This window comes from Colobus angolensis, unplaced genomic scaffold, assembly GCF_000951035.1.
Source record: "Colobus angolensis palliatus isolate OR3802 unplaced genomic scaffold, Cang.pa_1.0 Scaffold278, whole genome shotgun sequence".
Taxonomy (NCBI): domain Eukaryota; kingdom Metazoa; phylum Chordata; class Mammalia; order Primates; family Cercopithecidae; genus Colobus; species Colobus angolensis.
In genome coordinates, this window is record NW_012116021.1 from 1,154,816 (window position 1) to 1,179,611 (window position 24,796).

At 51.7% G+C, this 24,796-nt stretch overlaps 1 protein-coding gene across 1 annotated transcript; it reads left to right on the plus strand.

Annotated features, from left to right (window-relative positions):
* The first annotated feature begins 243 nt into the window (after nt 1–243).
* RHCG (Rh family, C glycoprotein) lies at nt 244–24,796 on the plus strand. Its single transcript, XM_011948311.1, has 11 exons — nt 244–490; nt 9,832–10,018; nt 13,674–13,824; nt 16,448–16,595; nt 17,329–17,495; nt 18,833–18,970; nt 19,172–19,308; nt 19,616–19,740; nt 19,995–20,068; nt 23,335–23,487; nt 24,344–24,796. The coding sequence occupies exons 1-10, from the start codon at nt 307–309 to the stop codon at nt 23,461–23,463; spliced, it is 1,440 nt and encodes a 479-aa protein (XP_011803701.1). The 5' UTR covers nt 244–306; the 3' UTR covers nt 23,464–23,487; nt 24,344–24,796.

The window sequence follows — 24,796 nt, forward strand, 5'->3', positions numbered from 1 at the left end:
CAGAACAAAAGGAGAAAGGCCCCAGTATCAACCGGAGACATGGAAGTTGGGGCACCCTTATCCTCCTGCCCACTGCCTTATCGGCCTCTACTCCTGCCGCTGTCCCCCAGCCCAACGCGTGGAATCTTTTGGGACCCTCAGCTTGGGTTGGGCCCCTGCCAGTTGGGCGAGCGCGCGGGCGGTGCCCAAGTCAGCTGCTCCGTGCCCCACGTGGCCGCCCCGCCCCCTTGCCCGGGTCTCAAAAGCCCCGCCGGCCTCCCAGCGTCCGAACTGCCCGCTGCCCGCCCGGCCAGGCACCCCTGCAACATGGCCTGGAACACCAACCTCCGCTGGCGGCTGCCGCTCACCTGCCTACTCCTGCAGGTGGCTATGGTGATTCTCTTCGGGGTGTTCGTGCGCTACGACTTCGATGCCGACGCCCACTGGTGGACAGAGAGGAAGCACAAGAACTTGAGCGAGGTAGAGAACGAATTCTACTATCGCTACCCAAGTAAGTCCTGCCGCTTGCAGGCCCAGTGGAGGCATATCCGCGCCGCTCCCCACCTGGCCAAGGGCTCGGCCCAGCGCAGGGCAGAGGAGGGGATCTGCCTGGCAGCCGCGGACTCCCCATCTCGCCAGCTTCTGCAGGGCGTGCGTGGGAAATTGTCAGATGTGCACAAACTCCTTTACCCCGTGAAAAACTAGTAGGGAAAATCCCGGGATAAGGTTTTTATTTGACCGCCCTCCCAGCCGTCAGAGGCCCCCAACATCCCTGTCAGAGAGCCCTGCTTGGTATCCTAAAAAGACCCGAGTCTTCTCGCTCCATTACCAACCAGTGGGTGACCTGGCTCCGTTGTCCAGAGGAGCGCTTACTCCAAATAAGCGGGTAGGTATAATGTCGAGGGCCACAGGGATGATTCGATGGCCGGCCAGCCCTGCTGTGGGCAGAGGTGTTGTGGGACCACTGGTGGGCCAGGAGGCCAGGACACCCACCCCCTTTTAGTCTGGAGAGGGAAAACAAGCACCCCTGAATTTTCTGGTGTCAGCGGTGCTGCGGTGAAGAGCACTACCCTGCAATCACATACCTCTCTTTCTCTCGTGCTCTTGTGGCTCTTGCCATAAACCAGGTGGGTGGCCTCAGGCAAATGCCAACCTTCCTAAACCTCAATTTCCTCATCTACAGAATGAAAATAGTGGTAGGGCTTCCCTCACAGGGGTTGGGGTGAGGCTGTGGCGAGGCAGTGCAGGTAAAGTTCTGGCACAGAGTTGGGGTGGGATCCTCTCTTCATAATGGAGCAATTGCTACAAGAGCACCAAACACAGGTGTCCTAGGACTCAGGAGCAGGGAGAGCTAGCCCAAGGTCACTCTGAGCTGCCTGACCTCTGGACTCCCAGCCCAGGGCTCTTCCCAAAATCAGAATGTCCTTGTACTTTCTGATTTTCCACTCCATCCGCCATCAGTCAATGACAATTATTCTAGCTGGTGGTGTTCATGTAGTCATTGACTGTTAGCTTTGGAAGGGACCCTAAAGCCCCTCTCCAGCATCCGCCTATATCAACTGGTGTTCCCTCCACACCTTAGACATTCTCGGCGACAGGGGATTCTCTGTCTCCAAGAAAACAACTGCACACTTTCAGAATGGCGGTCTGCATGAGAAAAAGACTGAGTTTGGGGGGCTGCAGGCTTGGTGGGAGCCAGCCATATTAAGTGGCTGCCAAAAAGTTAGGGCTATCATGGGCTGCATTAATAGTTACATGATGCCTAGAAGGGAAGTAACAGACAAGGGGTGCGCCCCCTGCTGGGGAGACCACAGTTTCTCCTGGGCTCCATTTAGGGATGTTTTTAAAAAGATATCTTGACAGCTGCAGCCTTGGAATTCAGGCTCCAAATCCACTGTTCACATTGTCCACCTTTCCTCTCCTCAGCGGGGGACTTCCCAGCAAACAGTGAGGCAGGCAAGCTTGAGACCCTCCTTTGCCTGTTCTTCTCCCCCACTCCTGCTCTTGCTTCCCACCTGACCCCAGAGCATAAGGGGCAAGGCCTCCCACAGGCATTCACAGGTGCTCAATGTGTCTGGGGAGTGGAGGACCTCAAGACCTTAAATAGGCTGGGTGCGGTGGCTCACACCTGTATTCCCAGCACACTCTGGGAGGCCGAGGTGGGAGGATCGCTTGAGCTCAGGAGTTTGAGGCTACAGTGAGTTATGACAGCACTACTGCACTCCAGCCTAGGTGGCAGAATGAATCTCTATCTCTCTCCCTTTCAGAGAGAGAGAGAGAGAGAGAGAGAGAGAGAGAAACTCTGTAATAGGAGCTGCAGAACCTCACCAGTGGGGAGGTACAGTCCTTACATCTCTGCAACTCTTATCCTCCCACCACACTCACCCACCCACCTTTCACACCCCACCTTCATGTATTCATACAACAAATGCTTATCTGTAGTGTGATCATATAATTTATCATCATCAGAGGACACCTTTGAGAGTGAAGGTGGTGCTGGTAGTAATTTGCCAGGACCCAGGGATAAGCCATGACTGTTCCGGCAAACCAAGGCTGTGGTCACTCTGGATAAATAAGTTGAATATCCTGGGTCTCTGTTCCCAGACTTTTTGGAAGCAGAGAGGGGCACCGTGGTGCCCAGGGCTCAGTGAGACCAAGTGCTCTGAGCAGAAGGGATCTGTGATGGCTTCCTGGGAAGTGGTGGATGGCGAGGAGGGGAGAAGCTGAGCAACCAAGGGGGCTACTGAAAGGGGGTGGTGTTGTGAGGAGGAGGAGTGGTTCTGTGTGGCCCAAGAGTAGGGTTTGTGAAAGGGATGGGGTAAGGATGCTAAGAAGGGGAGAGCCCCAGCATCAAGGAGGGCCTTGAGTTTCCCATGCTAGTTCTCCTGGGGAGCTCTTGGCCACTGGAGCAGGAAGCAACAGAGGAGAGGGGTATAGGGAAAGAATCTTGGCAAGAAGTAGTGGCCACCTCTCCAACCGCACATATATTCTCTCCTTTAATCATCACCACGACCTTTGAGGGAGGCACTGTGACGACCCCCATTCTACAGATGAGAAGACTAAGGCCAGAGAGGAGAAGTGTCTTGCAAAGATCACTCAGCTGGGAAACCAGGGAGTAAGAGGAGCAGCCCTGGGGTCTGAGCCCATACTCCTGACCCACTTTCCTCCCTATTCTCAACCTTCCTCCTTTCCCCGCTCCACGGTGGCTGTGGTTAGGAGTTAGAGGGCACAAGGCTTCCTGGCCCATGTAAGTCCCCAAGCCTGGGTTCCTGGGCAGCGAGGTGATTCCTAGGGGATTGGGGTGAGGGCAGGCCTCGAGCTGCCCTCCCTGTTCCTGGATCCAGGCCATCAGGAACTGTGTGAGCCTCGTTTCTACTCAGGGGATTAGTGAAGCCTGCTGGCCATCTCCAGTGTCCAGAGGAGTCCAGCTCCAGTTGGCTTAGCCTGAGGATAGCTCCCTAGGCATGGGCCCCACAGCAGGCAGCAGGCATGGAGCCAGTTTGGGACTCACCCTGGCAGTGCCCTTGGAGGCCCGTGATGCGGGCAGTGGCTGTGGCTGCTGAACATGCAGCTTCCCTATGGGCTGGTGATCCAGGGTCTGGGTGAATCACTGAAGGCAGTGGCTTCAGGGAGGCTGGCCCAAGGAGGAGCCACCAGGGCCTGGACTCCAGAAGCTCCCTGGAAGACCAAGGAGGGAGTGGGACACATTTTGGGAGATGACCCTGGGCAGAGGAAGCTCTGGTTTCAAACACCGGAAGGACTGTGTCATGAGGCCAAAGCAGGCTCCGTTTGATAAAGGATGAGCTTACCCACAGGCAGGAGGCAGTGGAACTTTAGAATTAAATAGATCCTATTCGGGTGCATCACTGCATGGAGGAGCCAACCACCTCACCACAGCGAGCCTCAGCGTGCCCATGTTAAGGTGGAAATGTTATTTAAAGTACAGGATGTCTAAGAAGAGTCAAGATGACAGGTGACTGTTAGGGCACTCATCTCCTGGCATAAAGAGAGAAGACAGTAAATGCTGCCACTGAGTTCCCCAGAAGGGAGTAAGTGCTCTTTCCATTAAGGTGGTTAAGTATCAACACCTTGTTAGAAACATGGTGGAGACTAGTTGGAACTATTATAGGATTTAAATTATTTTGTGCACTTCCCAATCACAAAATGCTTTTTGCCTGCCGTGTCAGGTGGGGCATTTATAATTTCCATTTTATGATGGAAGTAATGAAGGTTCGAGAGATGCTGGACACTCTCAGCCAGCCAGTGGCACAGGCAGGGTCAGAGCCAAGCCCCCCTGCCCCAGGGCTTACCTGCTTTCCAGGGTCTTCTGTGGCATTGCTGCCCATGACCATCTCCCCAGGAGATTTTGCAGTGTTGATGTGGAAGAGGTGGGCACGGAGTCTTGGGGGAATTAGGGAACTGGCCAGTAGGTCTCAAACAAAACAGTTAGGCTGGGCTATGAATGGGAGGGGGACGGCACCCAGCCTCTGGAGGGCACCGTCCTTCCTGTGCTGATGCCGCAGAGGAGAGGGCTGCAGAGGCCCATTAGTGTGGGACCCTAATGATCCCCTAGACTCAGCCATCTTGGTAGGGGACTCATCTACAGAGGGAAGCAACAGGAGCTAGAATGGGGCTGGGGACTGGGAGTAAGGGAAGAGGGAGAACAGCTGGGTACTAGTGCCCCCTGGAGGCCAGAGTGCCAGCCCCGCCCCATCAGGGCCCTCCAGGTTGAGGAAGACAGTTCTGGGCAGGACAGCTGGAGTCACCAAAGCTGGGGAGGGAGACTGAGGGTCAACTTTTGTTGACTCTCAGCAAGTTGCCAACCCAATGCAGCCTTGTCAGTCTTGAAGGAGAAAAAGAGAAATAATAACTAATATTATGGGGCAATTGCTAAAGAGCCAGCTGCCTTCGCACAAGGCTTTGATTGGGTTATCCCATTACATGTGTGCTACAAAGCTCTGCAGTGAGCACTGTCCAGGGGCTGTTACTATCTCCCATTTGACTGACAAAGAACTTGTAGATCTGAGAGGTTCTGTCCTGTTGTGCTGAAGGTCCATATAGTTTGGACCCTCAAATCGTCACTATTAAAAATCTTTTTTTTTTTAAATTTTTATTTTTTTGAGACAAAGTCTCTCTCTGTTGCCCAGGCTGGAGTGCAATGGCACAATCTCAACTCACTGCAACCTCCGCCTCCCTGGTTCCAGTGATTCTCCACCCTCTGCCTCTCGAGTAGCTGGGATTGCAGGCGGGCCCCACCATGCCCAGCTAATTTTTGTATTTTTAGCAGAGATGGGGTTTCCCCATGTTGGCCAGGCTGGTCTCAAACTCCTGACCTTAAGTGATCCACCCACCTCGGCCTCCCAAAGTGCTGGGATTACAGTCATGAGCCACCACGCCCAGCCTAAAAATCATTTTAGGTAGCATCAAACTTCATGAAACAGAAATTACTAAGTGGATACATTTCGATGCTGAATTAAGACCAGTTGGACAGATAAAGAGATGGGAAGCAAGAGGACAAATCGGGGAGGTGCCCAGGGAGAAGGAAGTGGGTGTCTGTGTTCCTGATGGAGGGAAGAGAAAAAAAGAGACACCCTGAGACAGGGTGAAAAGGAGAGACAGGGCACCCACCAGAGCAGGGAGAAGAGCAGGGTGAGAGGGGACAGGCAGGGAGGATGGACCAGGAAAGCGAGGGCTCTCTGCTCCTGCTCTCAGGCCACACAGAGGCCAAGGCAGCCCTGAACCCACACACACCTTCCCCTGCAGCAGTGGCTCCCTTGGTCCTCTTCAGCTTCGCCCCTGCCAGCATGGCCCCTCTATGCCACCAGGCAACTGATACTCCTCTCCTCGAAAGGACCCCACCTGCAGTGATGCTGTCTTTCCCCAGGGGCTCCTCCCAACTCCCTGCCAGCGTCTTCCTTGTCTTCTCTGCTAGCTTCAAGGCACAGCCTGTTCTCAGCTTGTGTCTTTCTCTCCCTTCATTCCCACGTTGCAACTCACAGCTCTATTTGCAGGCCTGCCCAATCTCAGACCCCAGCTCCAAGCCCCCATGGCCAGGCTCCATTTCTCCCCTCAGCCCCCGCCCACCGCCCAGCCCTCACCCCCGTGGTCATCTGAAATTCCCCACGGCCAGGCCAGACCCAGCACCTCCTTCCCACACAGCAACCTCTTGCCATTGCCTTGTGTTTGTCAACAGCACTGCCATCCTGTCATCCTGCCAACTCCCCTCCCTGCTTCTGGAATTGTCATCTGAATTTGTCAACTCCCTCTCTTTTACACCTCTCTTCCAGTCTGTCACCCATCAGTTCTTCCCAGAATAACCATAATACCATTTATAGTGTTTCACATACATCAGCTCAATTTCTTCCACAACAGTTAGAAATGTGATAAACCCTGCAACACGATCATACATGAAATCAGCTGCACACATTGAGAAACCTAAGCTGAGGTGTGTTTGTTCATGTAAACTCAGCACTGATGCTAAACTCAGAGGGAAGCTCAGAGCACCACCCTGGGGCAGGACCCACAGCTCTCCCACACTGGTTTGTACCCCTCCCCTTCAGTGTGCCAAGCCCCCTAAGCCTCCTCCAGGTAGCTGATAGCTGAGGGGTCTGTAGTCTTGGCCTGAGCCTCAGGGAAGCCTGGAGGGGAAACAGATGAGGGCAGGCAAGGTCCAGGCAGCTGTGCCGTAAGCAATGCTCCTGCAACCTTGGCCAGGCTACAGTGGGCACCAGAACCTGTCAGCCCTCCTGGTGGGAGGCATTGGACTGGAGAGGGGCTGCAGCCCCTCCTGTGAAATCCCACCTGAACTCCTGGACCACTGCTCAGCTGGCACACCTGGGTGCTTCTGAGACAATAACAATCATTCATTCATCCATAGCTATTAACTGAGAGTCGACCTTGGCACAGGCATGGCTCTGCCTTCTTGGCGTTTTATAGTGGAGTGGGATAGACAAACAAATGCATAACTTCAAATTATAACAAGAACCGTGAAAGAAAAAAGGATGTCATAAGGAAGAGAACCTAGGAAAGAAAACAGGGTGCCATAGGGAGAGAACCTATCTTAAATGGGTGGTCAGGAAGGCCTCTCTAATGAGGTGACAATTTGCTGAGATCTGGCCATTCTGCAGGAACAGCATCCCAGGTGGTGGGAACAGCATAGGCAAAGACCCTAGAGTGTAGGACTGAGAAGCAGAAGGAGGGGCCAGAGCAGCTGGAGCACCAAGGGGAGGTGAAGATGTAGGGAGGTAGAGATCCCCGGGGAGGCAGGTAGGTGAGGGAGTAGGAATCCCTGGGGAGACAGGTGGGCGGGGCTGGGACAGGCCAGTCAGGGCCCTGAAGTCTCTTTTCCTTTTGACTTTTTATTTGGAAATAATTCCAGATTTACAAAAAGCTGCTCAAACAGAAATAGCACAAAGAAGGCTACACTCCGGCCAGGTGCAGTGGTTCACGTCTGTAATCCCAGCACTCTGGGAGCCCAAGATGGGCAGATCACTTGAGACCTAGAGTTTGAGACCAGCCTGGCCCACATAGCAAAACCCTGTCTCTACTTAAAATTAAAAAAAAAAAAAATTAGCTGGGTGTGGTGGCACATGCCTGTAATCCCAGCTGCTGCAGAGGCTGAGGTGGGAGGATCGCTCGAACCCCAGGAGGCAGAGGTTCTGGTGAGCTGAGATTGCGCCACTGCACTCCAGCCAGGGCAACAAAATGAGACTATGTCTCAACAACAATAAAAGAATACCGTATACTCAGACTCAGCTATCTGCTCACTCTTTCTCTACACATATGCACACACACATACACATACTCACACATACACATGTGTGCTTTGTTTTTCTGAACCATTTGAGGGTCAATCGCATACATCATGGCCCTCTACCTTAAACTACTCCAGTATATTTCCTAAGAATAGGGATATTCTCTTCCATAACCATAGTAATCAACTTCATAAATTTCCATTAATGCAATATCTTCATCTGTTTATATCCGATTAATACAATATCTTCATCTGTTTATATCTGATTTTCTCAATGGACCCATTAATGACCTTTATAGCACTCCCCCAACCCTCCCAGCCCCACCAAATACATAATCCAGTCTAGAGTAAGGTATTGACTTTAATAACTTTTGTCATGTCTTTTAATCTGGAACATTTTGAAGGTCTTTTATGACTGATACTTTTCAAGAATACAGCCTTACCCCTTTTTAATAGCATGTTCCTCATTTTGTGTTTGTCTGATGTTTTCTCATGATGAGATTGGGTTCTGCAGTCTCAGCTGGAATCCCACATAGGGGATAGGTCCTTTTCAGGGTATCACATGTGGAGGCATGGGTGATATTAATTTTGATCACCCAGTCAGTATGTTGCCCAGTATAATTACTGTTGTTTTCTTCCTCTGCAACTAATAAGCAGTCTATAAGGAAACCCTTTAAGACAATGCAAATGTCTTGTGCATAATCAGAATTCCCGCCTGCATTTACCATCCACTGATTGAATCTTTACCATGAAAATGATGATTTTCCAACTCTAACACTTTTTCCACATTTACCAGCGTAGCCTCAGCGTTCTACTGTAGGCAAGAGCCCTATCTGCTACCTCATTTATGTGTTTACCAACTTCTTATTATCAGTGTGATCTCATGAGTTCCTTTTTAAATGGTTTTAATTCATTATAACACATAATTACTTTGGTGCTCAAACTGTCCCAGATTTGGCCAGTGGGAGCCCTTCCATCTGGCCCCTGTGTCCTGTGACATCTGCAGTTCCTATTAGTGTGTTATGCTTCTGCAATTCTCTTTGCTTCTCAAAGCTCTTTGTCTTCTCTTATTTTCTTGGAGTTTAGAACCATACAACATAAGTGCCAAGAGGGCAGTTAAGATCATCCTAATACATCCCTTTAGTTTGGTCGTTGAGAAAACCGAGGCTCTGAGAAGGGAAGTGGCTTGCCAAGGCCACATTGTGAGGTGGAGAAGATTTGGGTCAGAACTCAGAATTAGGCCATGCCTGAATGAAAATAAACAATGACATCTGCCCATTTGGATCACCTAGTATGGGGTAGACACTGTGCTAGATGCTTCTTTACATACACATCTGCGTTTAATCCCTGCAACATCTGTGATGTAAGCCTTACAGAAGCAGGTGCCAAGCCCTAAGTTAAAACACTTAACTTTCCCAGAGTCATCCACCCAGGAGATGGAGTAACTGGGGTCCAAATTCAAGTCTCAGTGATGCAGGGATGTGTATCTGCTGGAGTCGGTGGTGAGATGTGGGGATGTGATCCGCATAACTGATGTGCTTGGCCTGTCCAGGCTACTCCTTGGCCAGATGAGCATTGATTCTCCATAGCAAAGGAACAGGATTGTGGTGGAGAGGGCAGGGCATCATAGCCTCAGATGGTCTGGGCTATAGACCTTAGACCCTGCGTGTAACGCACACCTGGCCCCAAATTCCGATGCCCAGCTGCCACCTCCAGCCTGGGCCAGCAGAGCTGGGAGGAGGGAGGAGGGTAGAACCAAGGAACTGCCATCTCTCAAGGAGGGTGCTTGGGAATCTCTTGGCACTACAGCCCAGTGGTTTAAATAGGCTAAGGTGGGGGCCCACCTCGGGTCCCCCCCCCCAGCGCCTCCCTTTCTAGAGAGGCCCTTATGAAGGGACTGGAGGCTCTGCCAGCAGCGTTACCGCGCCCAGCCCCAGGGTTCAGATGTAGGGATGGGGAAACGGGGCTAGGATGGTGGAGCAGGGAGACGGGCCAGTGGCGGGAAAGACTGAGGCGCTGCCCTGGCCCTCCTGGTACAACCCAGGGCTGGGATGAACCTTTGCTAGACCACTGAGTCCCGGGCTGTACTGTCCCTGCAGGCTTCCAGGACGTGCACGTGATGGTCTTCGTGGGCTTCGGCTTCCTCATGACCTTCCTGCAGCGCTACGGCTTCAGCGCCGTCGGCTTCAACTTCCTGCTGGCGGCCTTCGGCATCCAGTGGGCGCTGCTCATGCAGGGCTGGTTCCACTTCTTAGAAGACCGCTACATCGTCGTGGGAGTGGAGAAGTGAGTGTGGGTCGGCCCCGGAGGCGGGGCAGACTGGGAGGGGTGGGGCTGGGCAGGTGAGCCTGCGGGGGAGGAGGGCGTGTCCATTGGCGGGGCCAGGGCTTGGGGCTGGAGGGCAACTCCTCCTTCGGGCCACACTGGGCTTGCGTGACACACACACTCACACACACACACACACACACTTACTTCGCTTCCTGATCAGCTACTCTCCAGGGTGGTTGTCGTCCAGGTGTCATAGGAGGGTCTCCCTTCTCCTACGACAAAAGCTGCAGGGACTTGAGGCTAGACTTTCCTCTGGGGGCAGGGTCCAGCCGGGCGCAGCCGGGCCCGGCACATCAAAATCTACCAGCCCTGTGTCCTGAGAGACCGCAGCCCACGGGACTCTGGTGGGAGAGCTGGGATGTCTGTGCCAGCCTCTGAGGCTCCTTGTGAAGGGAACACCGAATGGGGACTCCAGCCAAATGGAAGTACCTCTCCCCCTGCCTTGCCTCACCGCCCCACCCACCAGAGGGAACAGGTGCTGGAAACAGCTGTGAGACAGGGGTGCGTGTGGAGTGTTAGGGCTGAAGCCCCCCTCCCCCTGCCTCAGCCTCCAAGGGTGGAGCACCCTACCCTCACTTCTCAGCTCCGTCCTTCTCATGACTTCTCTGTAATGACTTGGCCTGATGAGCACCACCAGCCCCTTCTTGTCAGGTTACTCAGCCCCTCCCTCTGTTCTGCAGTGACCTCCTCCAAGCCTCAACACACCTCCCCAACCCACAACACCACCAACAGGTTATAAAATAAATTCACCCAAAGCCAACTTGCCAAAAAATCAATGGACAAAGTGGTCAGCTCACTGAATGACTCCTTTATCAAATTCTCTATCCCATGGCAACTTATGAAACCTATAGCAATTTCTGTTGCTCAGGTCCTAACCAAGAGCCTTTGGGAGATTTTTCCCGCTTTAACCAAGTTTTAGTTTATTGGAGGTTCTTCTTTAAGTCCAGTTTAGGCAGACTTTTATTTCTGTAGACATATGACAAGGTTGGCTAGAGAAACAAAAATTGTTTTCCTCCATTCTTCCATCCTTCAAGAAAAAAAAATTTAATCTGAGAAAAGTAATCATTGGTGTGTGAAAATGAACATTCATTAGCTCACTCATAAACTGTCCACAGAAAAGGGGCAGAGGCGAACTGGTATAAACCACCTTTAAAGGGCAAATCCCTGCTGTTGATTTTAGGATACCAACCAGTTCTGATAGGCCAGGTGTCTGAAATATAGGACATGTGTCAAATATTTGCAAAAAATTACTTCATCCAAGCCAACTAATTAACCCATGAATTAAGAGAAACAGGAAAGGTAGTTGACTGGATAAGCGTTAGAACCAATAAATGAGTCTTTTTGTGTATAAGACCCTTGACACACATATCATATCACCCTGAAGTTCAAAATGCACAAGAAATTATCATTCCCAAAGCCATAGATCCAAAGTATAAAAACACCCGTAATATATATCATTGGCCACCACAGCAAAATAGCTATGGCTAAATGAATGTTTTTAATCTAAAAAAAAAAAATTCAAAGGGAATTATTACAAACTGTGAGTTAACAGGTTTGTGGTGAACCAGCTGTTCAGCAAGTTGGTCACTTGGAAAATCTGAGTTTGGACAAATTGGCTCTCAGGAGACTGATTTTTCAGCACCTGACTTGGAGCTGATTTCTGGTGCCCAAGGCTGGGATGAGCATGTAGCCCCAGACCTGACCTTGTGGATCCAGAGATGTGGACCCCCTGCCCCCGCCGGCTTCTGTCCTGTCCCTGCTGAAGTCTTCCAAGTTCCACCTGTCACTGTAGAAAGTGCCCCTCTGCCAGCCCTGCCCAAGCCTCCTCAGCCCTCCTGAGATATGTGGCATCTGGATCTCCATCTCCCAGATGCTGATAGCCCAAGGGATGGGCCTTTCTGTTCTCTCTCTCCTCGTTTTTTTGTTTTGTTTTGTTTTGTTTTGTTTTTTGTTTTTGAAATTGAATCTCACTCTATCTCCCAGGCTGGAATGCAGTGGCATGATCTTGGCTCGCTGCAACCTCCACCTCCCGGGTTCAAGCAATTGTCAGCCTCCTGAATAGCTAGGATTACAGGCGCCTGCCACCAAGCCTGGCTAATTTTTGTATTTTTAGTAGAGATGGGGTTTCACCATGTTGGCCAGGATGGCCTTGAACTCCTGACCTCGTGGTCCACCCGCTCTGGCCTCCCAAAGTGTTGGGATTACAGGCCTGAGCCACCAGTGCCTGGCCTCTCTCTCTCCTTTCTAACGGTCACTTCTATCAAGATGAATCTTCCAGCTGCAGTTATGGGATCTTGGGCAAATAACTCAGCCTCTCTAATTCTCCATGTCCCATCTGAATGATGTGGCTAATGACAGTGCCTGTCTTGTATGGCTCAGGGATGGCACAGGGGAGCATATATAGTACTTAGTAGATACCCCAGAGCCTAGCACTTAGGAACTGCCGTCACTCATTTAGCCAGGCCCTACTAGGCCCTGGGGACACAGTGGTGAATGAGGCAATAGTGGAGTGGACAGTTCAGTGAACACTCTGTATTGGGAGGGACTGGGAGGGACTGGGAGGGACCCCACCCCCATTCCACTAACTGGCCCTACAATTAGTTTCATTCTCGCTCCTCACCCCATTCTCTCACACACACACACAGCCCTGAACATGGAAAGGGAAGGGAGTCCCCTCTAGATGTGACAGTCTTGAGGAAGTAGCCCCTTTTATCCCTACACCCACCCCATCAGCAACTCTCCCAGCCTAACAGCCACACCGCGGGTCTTGCCTTGGAATCCAGAGGACAGGTTTGCTGCTGGCAGGGGACAAGGAGGCCAGGCTTGGGCAAAGTGGGCACATGGATAGAACCAGGGTCTACACAATGTCCACTCAGCTGTCTGCCTCTTCATCAGCCCTCTGCTGGGCTGGCAGGGTGCTCAGGGTCTAGGCTTGAGCAGGACCTATGTACCTGCCCCTTTGCCTCCATCCTCCCTGCTGGCCTTCCTGCTCCCTCCTTCCATCCAGTACCACCCCAGCTCGCTCCTTCCTGCAGGAAAGTCCCTCTGTTTCTTCCCTGGACACAGATCCTCTCTCATGGGTAAGGTAAAGGAAAGGTCCCAACAGTTCAAACTCAAGCAAGGCCCTGGTCACCAGCAGAAGAGGTATGTGCAGAGTGAGAGATAAGGATCTGGAAGCAGAAACTGCATCTGGTTGGAGGAAACAGGAAGGCTTCCTGAAAGAGGAGGCAGTAAGAGGTGGTTCTGGAAAAGCAGGTAGAAGCTACAGGGCAGGGCAGGGCAGGACCCCAAAATATGGAGCATGTTCAACAATAGCAGCGAGACCACATGGCACCCTGAGCCCAAGCTGTCTGCAAGCAGTGGGGGCCTGAGATAGGGCTGCATGGGAGGGGGGCATCTAGTGTGTGCTACTGTACTGGTCTTGTCTCATGTGTGGTTTCTTTTCATTCTTGGAGTAGCTGTAAATGTTAAGTGCCCATTAGTGTAGATGATGAAACTGAGGCTCAGAAAGGTTAAGCCACAAGCCAAAATCCATATATGGACCAAAGTCCAGGGCTTCCAGTGCCACTTTTTGCTGTTGCCCCAGCTTCTCCACTGGCCTGTCTCCCCACAGTCTCATCAATGCTGACTTCTGCGTGGCCTCTGTCTGCGTGGCCTTTGGGGCAGTTCTGGGTAAAGTCAGCCCCATTCAGCTGCTCATCATGACTTTCTTCCAAGTGACCCTCTTCGCTGTGAATGAGTTCATTCTCCTTAACCTGCTAAAGGTGAGCAGGGCTCAGAATGGGGATAATAAGGTGGTGTGGATGCTTTGGGGGACAGGGTATGGAGAAATATACAGCTGGGGAGACATGCCAGCCTGGCGAGTCACTCAACCTCCTGAACGTCACTCAGTTTTCTCATCTCTAAAGTGGGAGTAATGATATCTACCAGACAGGTACCATAGTCCACCTAGCAGGTCAATCCAGCACCTGGGCAGAGCAGGGCTTCCCTGAATGTTGTTTTCTTCCCCCTCCTTTCTTTCTCAACATCAGATGGAATGAATAGGATATCCCTGCACATACTCTTGCACACATACCACTTTTCCAGATTGCTCTGCCAAGAAAAGGCATCCAGTGTACTGAGGGGGCAAATCTGTAGGGCAGGATCCCAGGTGAATGGCCAAGGTGGCCATGGTGTGTACGATCCAGCACCAGAGCTGCCATTCACATGGGCCATGACAGGAGCGCTGCTCCCTGGGGGAGGTCAATTCAGTGGCTCAGATAAGAGGCACCTTAGACCTTTGACTCTATCTCAGAAGCCTCCTTGGTGCTTTTGGACAGTAGGGGAACTCACGTAGAAACTGCACCCTTTTCTTAGCACCCTCCTCTTCTATATTTGGACTCTGTCTGGAACTCCCCCTCCTTGGCAGGGGGTGATTTAGGTCACCCTAAATTCAGTCATTCATTTTGTAATTTTTTTCAGCTACCAGATTAGTCCAAGCTACCATATCTCTTCCTCCTGACTCATCTCCCTGGCTGCATTCTTGCCTTCCTTGCCCCTAAGGAAAATCATCTCCAGCAGCCAGAGTGGCCTATAAATAATGCATAGAGAAGAAGCCAGGCACTATGGCTCATGCCTGTAATCCCAGCATTTTGGGAGGCCGAGGCAGGCGGATCACCTGAGGTCGAGAGTTCGATACCAGCCTGACCAACATGGAGAAACCCTGTCTCTACTAAAAATGCAAAATTAGGCCAAGCGCGGTGGCTCACACCTGTAATCTCAGCATTTTGGGAGGCCAAGGCGGGCAGATCGCCTGAGGTCAGGAGTTCAAGACCAGCCTGGCCAACATGGGGAAACCCTGTCTCTACTTAAAACACAAAAATTAGCTGGGTGTGGTGGCGCCTGCCTGTAATCCCAGCTACTCAGGAGGCTGAGGCAGGAGAATCACCTGAATCCAGGAGGCAGAGGTTGTGGTGAGCCGAGATCACGTCATTGCACTCCAGCCTGGGCAACAAGAGCAAAACTCCGTCTCAAAAAAATAAATAAACAAATAAATGAATAATGCATAGAAGACCATTCACCCAGTGAAAATCTCTCAGTAGTTTTAACATTTCATTCAGGAGAAAATCCAAACTTGCTATAAGGCCCTTCCTGTTCTGGCACCAACTTTTCTCTCCATATATTGTCTATTCTCTCCCCATCTTATTGTCTACCCTCTCCCCATCTTCCCGTGCTTTGTCATAGCTTGCTGTCTGCTCTTCAGGCACAAAGCTTGGTCCCGCCTCAAGGCCTTTGCACTTGCTGTTCCCTTTGCCTCTAAGGGTCATCTCTCAGTCCTTTGCATTACTGAATCTCAGTATGCATACCCTCTCTTTTTTTTTTTTGTTCCCGAGATAGAGTCTCGCTCTGGAGTGCAGTAGCATAATCTCAGCTCACTGCAACCTCTGCCTCCCGGGTCCAAGCGATTCTCATGCCTTGGCCTCCCGAGTATCTGGGATTACTGGTGCACACCACCATGCTCAGCTGATTTTTGTATTTTCAGTAGAGACGGGGTTTTGCCATGTTGGCCGGGCTGGTCTGGAACTCCTGACCTCAAATGATCCGCCCGCCTTGGCCTCCCAAAATTACAGGCATGAGCCACCACTGTGCCTGGCTTACCCCCATTTTATAGATGAGAAAGCTGAGTCTCCGAGACATTAAGGGGCTCACCTAAGGTCACACAGCTAGTAGAGGCATCCGCTAGGCTGGGAGTTGAGAATCCCAGTGCTGTCACAACCAGCTCTATGACCTTGGATGACACACTTACCTCTCTGGCTGGGTTTCCCCCATCTAAAGTGAAGGAGTGAGTCTGTGATTCTATTCATCTGAGATTAGTTCTGAGTGGGCAAGAAGGAGGAGGTTAAAGAGAAGGGGAGGTGAGTGTGAGTGGGACCAACATTAATCGGGCACCTGTTAAGTGCCAGGCCCTTGCCAGGGGCAAGTCGCCTGCATGAATCCTGATAGCAGCCCTGCTACAGCACTAGCAGGTGGTATAAATGCAGAGCTTGTCAAATGAGAGGCACAGAGGTGGAAACCAGTGGGTGACAAAGCAGGTAGGGCATTTCCCTCAGTTCTGCCTCTGCCTTACCTCCTCCAGTGGTATGAGCAAGTCCCTCTCCAGGCCTGGGTTTCCCCATCTGGGAACAACCAAATTTGCTGGGTGAGGACACCCTGGCATTTTGCTGATGGGAATCCCTACCTTCTCCCCATTACCAACCGATTGGTCTGTGAGGGCCCCAGGCTCCATGCTGCACCCTGAAGAGTCCGAGAAGGCTGGAGCTCTGGGTGTGTGTGTGTGGCAGGATAGGGACGGCTATGAGGAGGGAGGGAGAGAAGGTGCCAGAGTCTGACAAGTCCCTTGCACCCCAGGTGAAGGATGCAGGGGGCTCCATGACCATCCACACATTTGGCGCCTACTTTGGGCTCACAGTGACCCGGATCCTCTACCGACGCAACCTAGAGCAGAGCAAGGAGAGACAGAGTTCTGCGTACCAGTCGGACCTCTTTGCCATGATTGGTGAGAACTGCCATGATAACCAAGGGCCACCATGATGGGTGAAGGCGGCCATGATGGGTGAAGGCCACCATGATCAGACCTGATCCCCACATGGTATGGTGGGTGGCTGCCAGTTCTCTTTGGGGGAAGGGCAGACAGAGTTTGCCTGTAGGTACTTCTAGAATCCCATATGTCTGTCCCTCTTCCCCATGGAGCTGAAAGAAGTTGGTCACTCATCCTGTATTTCCCCTAGAATGCCCCAAGGCAGACACAGTGGTAACCAGGAGCTGCTCACTCCATCCCCTGGGCTAGGGCAAGATGTGCATTTCCACTTCTGTGTCCATTCATTCCAGAGAAGACACTGACCACTCCCATTCTGGTCTCTCAAAACCCAGCCCTGCCCTCCAGGAGCTCCTCACAGTGTAGTGGAATAGACAGCAGTGCCACCTGGAGGATCTCCCTACAGTGGAGAAAAGATTCTCCCTCCTGGCGCTGTGGGAACAGGGTGCGGGCATTTAGCCCAGAAATGGGGGTCAGGGTAGACTTCCTGGAGTAGTGTGGAAGGCTAAGTGGGGGGTGAGGAAGGCAGGGAGGGCCTTCCAGGAAGAGCCCCTGCATGACTAAAGCTGCAGAGGTTGAAACAGCTGGGTGTGGGGTCACCTCTAGAGCTAAAGGACAGGATGCCTGCCTGAGCTGTGGGGCTCTATCTAATGCCTCTCCTCCCGGGCCCATCGGGCCTGTCTGGTCTGACCAGGCACACTCTTCCTTTGGATGTACTGGCCCAGCTTCAACTCAGCCATATCCTACCATGGGGACAGCCAGCACCGAGCCGCCATCAACACCTACTGCTCCTTGGCAGCCTGTGTGCTTACCTCGGTGGCAGTATCCAGTGCCCTGCACAAGAAGGGCAAGCTGGACATGGTGAGCATGAAAGCACTGGGGGTGTGGCTCTGACTGCCTGGGCCTGGAGGGCGCTGATCACCATGCCCTGCCAACAGCTCTGAGGAGATCATCACACCCATCTTGCAGATGAGGCTGGGGGAGAAATGATTTGTTTTGAGAACAAGGCCAGTTTTCAGCAGCACCCAGAGCAAGGACATTCTTTACCTTGTAATTTTTTTTTTTTTTTTTTTTTTTGAGATGGAGTCTTGCCCTGTCACCCAGGCTGGAGTACAGTGGCGCTATCTAAGCTCACCGCAACCTCTGCCTCCTGGGTTTAAGCAATTCTCCTGTCTCAGTTTCCCAACTAGCTGAGACTACAGGCTCAGGCCACCACGCCCAGATAATTTAGCTAATTTTTGTATTTTTAGTAGAGATGGGGTTTCACCATACTGGTCAGGCTGGTCTCAAATTCCTGACCTCAAATGATCCACCCATCTCAGCCTCCCAAAGTGCTATGATTACAGGCATGAGCCACTGCACCCAACCTATCTTATAATCTGACACAAGCATCTTGACATGGGCATATGTGTGCTGAGACATTGTCAGGAGTATCAATTATTTGGGGACACTCACCATGCAGAGAGGTGGGGACTCAGGCACCTGGGGAAGAGAATCAGACACACACACTGGCACACCTGTGTGTATCCATACCCACCTGCAGGGAGTGACATGGAATAGGGTCAAGGATAGGGACTCTGGGGCCATACAGCCTGGATCAAGACACCTTTCTGCGTCTTGCTAGCTCTATGGTCTTGGACAAGTCATTTAACCTCCCTCACCTCAGTTTCCTCATCTGCAAATGTTGCAAGATAACTGTCCTCACCTTGCAGACTTGTAGAGATGGAAAGAGCTAACCTCCACAGCCAGCAGTACGGCACCCGGTACAGATTAGCGTTCAGACAGCAGCAGCCAGTACCTGTGTATGTCTAGACCCCATAGGCACTTGACGTGGACTTGCATCCCTGGCAAGAACATTCAGACACGCTAGTCTGGGCACACAGGTATACATGGTACACATAAAACAACTGTGTGATTGTTGTCAGGGCTCACTGGCAGGTGCACCAGCACGTGGCAAATGCCCAGACCTGCTAGGTGGGATGGGTGGCATGTGCAGAGAGACACAGGGAGCAGCTGTAGCAAGCCTGGGTGAGGGCTGAAGTCCTCTGCATGCTCCTGGCTTGCTGAGGTAAACTCCCAGCCATCCCTGGCTCCCAGGGCCCAGGATACACCCTCGCACAGCCAGTGAGTGAGCTCCTCCAGGCCTGGTGCTCCAGGGAGAGGACTGAGTTCTTGCCTGCTCTGCCTGCCCTGCCCAGGTGCACATCCAGAATGCCACGCTCGCAGGAGGGGTGGCCGTGGGTACCGCTGCTGAGATGATGCTCATGCCTTATGGCGCCCTCATCATCGGCTTCATCTGTGGCATCATCTCGACCCTGGGTTTTGTATACCTGACCGTAAGTGTCCCAGGCAAGGGGCTGGGGGCTGGAGAATGCTGAGGTCTTTGTGTTCCTGACAGTGAGCTGAGGGTTCCTAGGAAGGCGGCTAAGGGCTAGAGAATCCTGGGTCTCTGTGTATTTGAGGGCCTCTGGAATCCCCGCCTCCCCACAACCTTGATGCAGCCCCTGGCCTGAGCAGCACCCACCTTCCCTTTCCAGCCATTCCTGGAGTCCCGGCTGCACATCCAGGACACATGTGGCATTAACAATCTGCATGGCATTCCTGGCATCATAGGCGGCATCGTGGGTGCTGTGACAGCGGCCTCCGCCAGCCTTGAAGTCTATGGAAAAGAAGGGTAAATGTGGAGGAGGCATGGCGGGACGGAGCTTCCCCCTTCCTTCTCCCATCCCTTCTTCCTGCTATTCCTCTGGGACCCGACTGCCTCTTTCTCCCTTTCCTTCCCCACTCTGGACCAATTGTTTCATGGGCCTCTCTCCCCAAACTCTGTCCCTTCCCATTAGAGGCCAACTGGTATGTCTGGTGTCCCCATGTTGTGGTGGGAAGGCTGGGGCCCGTGGTACCCGCTCACATTTTTGGGGTGGCAGCAAGCGGTTACTTGGCTTCTCCATGGGGCCCTGACCTGCCCCCTGTCTCCACCCCAGGCTTGTCCATTCCTTTGACTTTCAAGGTTTCAAGAGGGACTGGACTGCAAGAACACAGGGAAAGTTCCAGATTTATGGTCTCTTGGTGACCCTGGCCATGGCCCTGATGGGTGGCATCATTGTGGGTGAGCAGGAATGGCTGAGCCAGAGAAGGGGGGACTGCTGTGGGGCTCCCTGGGTGGGGAACCAAAGGGCGTGCAGCACAGGTCAGCCTGGAGCCTTCAGGAGTCCCTGATCTCTGCACTTCTAGCTACAGGACTGAGACAATTTGGACTTCAGCCCAAGGGCCCTAGGAGGATTTTTCCCAGCTGAGGGAAATGGCTGGGGTGAGCAGAGGGAAGGCATTTCCTGACATCCTGTAATCTCCAACTTTCTGTAGGGCTCATTTTGAGATTACCATTCTGGGGACAACCTTCCGATGAGAACTGCTTTGAGGATGCAGTCTACTGGGAGGTGAGTTCTGATTTGTCCCTCTGAAGGAGTGCAGCTGCATTCCCTCCCCGCCTCCACCTGCATCGGCTGGGCTGGGGCCTGCAGACCCAGATGCCGGGGGTGGGGGTCAGAGCCTGCATTACCCTACTTCTTCATCGGGGGAGGCTGTGTCTCATGGAGGTTGACAACTCTTCCTTCTAGACCCCAGGGCTCGGAGTGGGTGGTGTGTACCTCTCTTTCTGCACACCCTAGCGGGGGTGACAGAAGCAACCTACAGTCAGGGCTGCAGCTGGAGTTTACTCTTGTCCCTAAAGACTCAGTCAGCTTTATTCTAGAGCAGTGGTCCCCACAGTTTGGTGCCCGGCACCATCAGCATCACCTGCAGACTGGTTAGAAGTACAAATTCCCATGGGTGCAGTAGTTCACAACTGTAATTCCTACACTGGAAGGCTGAAGCAGGAGGACAGCTTGAGCCTAGGGGTTTGACACTAGCCTGGGCAACATAGGGAGACCCCTTCTCTACAAAAAATAATAGAAAACTTAGACGTGGTGGCATGCGTCTGTAGTCCCAGCTACTCTGGAGGCTGAGGCGGGAGGATCACTTGAGCCCAGGAGGTGGAGGCTAAAGTGAGTCATGATGGTGCCACTGCACTCCAGCCGGGGCAATAGAGCGAGAGAGAGAGAGAAATGCAAAGTCTTAAGTTCCTCAGACATCTTGATTCCAAAACAAGGGGGTGGGTCCAGCACTCTGGTTTAACAAGCCCCCAGGTGATTCTGATGACAAACAAGTCTAAGCACCACTGTATTTGAGCAGTGGTTTTCAGCACTACGATGCACACTGGCATCACCTAGGGAGCTTTGACAGCATTCCAAAGCCCAGGCCCCAGCCCACAGAGACTTGGATTTAACTGCTCTGGGGTAGGGTCTAGAAGTTAGAATTTTTTAAAACTTTCTTGGGGATTCTAACACCCAGCCTGGGTTAGGAATCACAGTGCAGTGCTCAGCTTCAGTCTCTATAAGAACCACCTGGAGACCTTCCCAGGCACCACCCCAGAAGTTCTGATTCAGTAGGGACCGGGACTCTGCAAGTGACAAGCTCCCAGGTGATTCCGATACAGAAACTGAGTTCTGGACTGTGTGCAGTGGTTCATGCCTATAATCCCAGCACTTTGGGAGGCCAAGGCGGGCAGATCACCTGAGGTCAGGAGTTCGAGAACAGCCTGGCCAACATGGCAAAACCCTATCTGTACTAAAAATACAAAAAATTAGCTGGGCTCAGTGTCTCCTACCTGTAATCCCAGCTATTCAGGAGGCTGAGGCAGGAGAATCACTTGAACCCCAGGGGGCAGAGGTTGCAGTGAGCTGAGATCGCGCCACTGCGCTCCAGCCTGGATGACAGAGCGAGACTCCATCTCAAAAAAAAAAAAAGAAAAAAGAAAGAAAGAAAGAACCTGAGTTCTGCAGCATCCCACCACTTTCAGCAGCTTGAGGAACATTGTTCTAGATATGAAAGTGGTGGAATGTCACAGAACTCAGTTTCCTTAAAATGCCACAATTTGGGCTTTCTGTGACTTCAGGCAGGCCTCTCCCCATGAATCATGATTGGAGGTGCCCACCTGCCATTGGATGATGCAGGATGGCAGGACTCCCCTCATGCTTCCTACACTGTTCCCTCATGACAGGGTGAGGACTGGCCTGTGTCTGTGGCTCCTGGGACAAGGGGCCACCCATAATGCCTTTCACTTAGCTCTGTATTTTTAAAACCATACCAGAAGTTTTAAGCATAATTTTAACTAATATCTACTGTAAGGTAACTTCATGCATATAACGAATGTCTCTTAAATTAACTCTTTAAAAATGTTTTAATTAAAAATGACTAGGTGCTCATTAAAGAAAATCTGGAAATAGAGAAAAATAGAAATCCCATCACCCTATGTCAAGCAATATTAATATTTTCTGATATATTTCCTTTCTATCTTTTTTTCTCTGCATAGATTTTTCTTACATAGTTGAGATTGTATTATTCACCCAATTTAGTGTCCGTCTCTTTCTCCTTACTGCTCTATCATAAGAATTGTTCTGTGTTATTACATTCCTAATAAACTTTCTTTTCTCACAGGATAATTATTTCTATTCTGTATTTAATAAAGTCAGAACTTAAACTATTTTAGACACCACAATTAGAAACCACACAGATTTTATGCTAATGAAATAAACCAGAAATGTTATCAGTTCCCCCATGTAGAAGTTCCCTCTTGGTTCTGTTTGGATCTTTATAATTTATTGCAAGTTCACACCTCTCAGTTCTATAAACCTTGAGCAGTACAGACATCCCCCAGCAACCTCAGGGAATTGGTTGCAGGATCCCTTGCTGGGATGCTCAAGTCCCTGATATAAAATGGCATAGTATTTACATATAAGCCTACATGTATCCTCCCACATATTTTAAGTAATCTCTAGATTACTTATAATACCTAATGCAATGTAAATGCTGTATTGTTTTTTATTCGTATTATTTTTTGTTGTGTATTGTCATTTTTTCTTGTTGCTTTTTCTGAATATTTTCAACCTGTGATAGGTGTAACCTGCTGATACAAAATCCATGGGTCTGGAGGGCTGGCTGTACCTGGTTGGGAATAATGAAATTCCATGCCAGTGGAAGGAACACTATCAGGCAGTCCCTGAGGCCCTGAGTGGTTTACCTTGGGAGTGAGGTGGCTTCTCAAAGGATGGGGATTGGACCAGTGTTCCCTAGGACCACAGATGAGGCAAGGGCAGGGCTGACCTGCCCTGCCTGTGCTCTACCTCTCTACCCACTTCTGGCCTTCCCTGCACCTTCCCAACCCCACTTTCGGACCTGTCTGCAGTTTACAGAGCTTGCCATACTGCCTTTTACTGCCTCTGCCCCTTACTCCTACTCATCTTTTAAAAGTGGGTTCAGCACAACTTCTCAGCATCCCCCAGGCTGGGTTATAAGCCTTTGGTGTGCACTTACAACTCTTACTGTCACTGGGCGTTTCACTGGAATGCCTCACCATTACCCTCATGGGGCAAGGACCCTGTCTTATCCTTGCCATGCCCCAGCACCCAGGATAGTGCCTAATATAGGGTAGGGGCAGGACACCTGTGTTGAAGGACCACCCTGCTTTCCGTGGCATGTGATCTGCATGGCGATCACAAGGTGGCGCTCGCCACACACCATTTGCAGCTCCAGGAGGTTCCAGTCACCAGGGACACCCTTGCCTGGCCTGGGACAGGGCCCTCAGAGTTGCATCCTCTCTCTGCAGATGCCTGAAGGGAACAGCACTGTCTACATCCCTGAAGACTCCACCTTCAAGCCCTCAGGACCCTCAGTACCCTCAGTACCCATGGTGTCCCCACTACCCATGGCTTCCTCAGTACCCTTGGTACCCTAGGCTCCCAGGGCAGGTGAGGAGCAGGTGAGCATGGGCTTGGCTTGGTCTGTGGGGATGACAGGGAGGTTCTCCCAGTGGGGGCCCAGCTCTCAGAATCAGATGCTACCAGCAAAGAGGCAAAAAGCAAACATCAAGAAATGAGGGCTTCCACCCCTCCTGCCTGAGGTGCAGTGGGCACACGGGTTGGCAGGAGAGCTTCTTAGAGTCAGACAACGTGCATCCAGGACAGACACAGAAACATGTGAAGGCACAAGGGCATGGAAGGAGACCTGGGGGCACACTTGGCTTTGTGACTGTGCCTGCTGGCTCTGTGACTTTGAGAATCTCTTCACCCCAGAGACTGTGCCTCAGTTTCCTCGTCTATAAAAGTGTAGCTGACAGGTCTGGCTGTATTCAATTGCTCAACTCAGACAAGACCCACCCTCCCCCCCTTTTTTCCATCAACTAACACTTTTCCTCCTCTGCAGAATGCACCAAGCCCTTGCTCATGGCTTTCACATCTAACCTTCCCAAGATCTCTACAAGGCAGGTAGAATTACTGCCTTCTTTTTATTAGATGAGCAAACTAAGGCTCAGAGAAGTTCTGGTTCTTCAAGATCACGCAACTAGCAAGTGGAGAAACTGAGGTCCTTGCTGGTCATTGTTACTGTTCTTATTATTGTTATTTAACTTCCTTGGAGGCCAGAGCTTGGAAATAGCTGGGTCTGGGGCAAGAGGCTGAGTGATGTGGCAAGAGAGGATGTTAGGGTGCCAGGAAAGAGAAAGGTGAGGCTATGCCCAGTTGCCTTTAATGTCCACCCCATCCAGAAAAGAAAATGGTACCTGAGAGGCTACAGCAGGACCGGGCAGTGACCCACTGCTCTTGGCTGTCTCCCCGCAGGCTCCACAGACTGTCCCGGGGCTCCAGAGGAGCTGGTGCTGACCTAACTAGGGACACAAGAGCGAGCAAGCAGCACCTCCACCTGCTGGCTTGGCCTCAAGGTGCCTCCACCCCTTCCCTCCCCTTCATGCCAGGGGGTCTGCCTAAGAATGGAGAAGGAGAAGCTACAAACAAAGTGGTCATCCCAGCCAGGTTCTGGCTGCAGCAGTTCTGCCTCTGCCTGGGGTCTTGGCCACACTGGAGAAAAACAGGCTCAGAGTGGGGCTAGAGCCTGGGGGTGAACCTGAGCACTGCTAGGAGACAACTTAGCTGCCAGTCACCACCTATGAGCCTCTTCTACCCACTGCCTGCACATCAGCCAGCATCTCCTATGCTTCCTGGGTCCCCTAGACTTCTCTGTGTTGTGTAGGTGGCAGCCTCTGGGAATAAACATTCTTGATGTCCTTTGTAAAA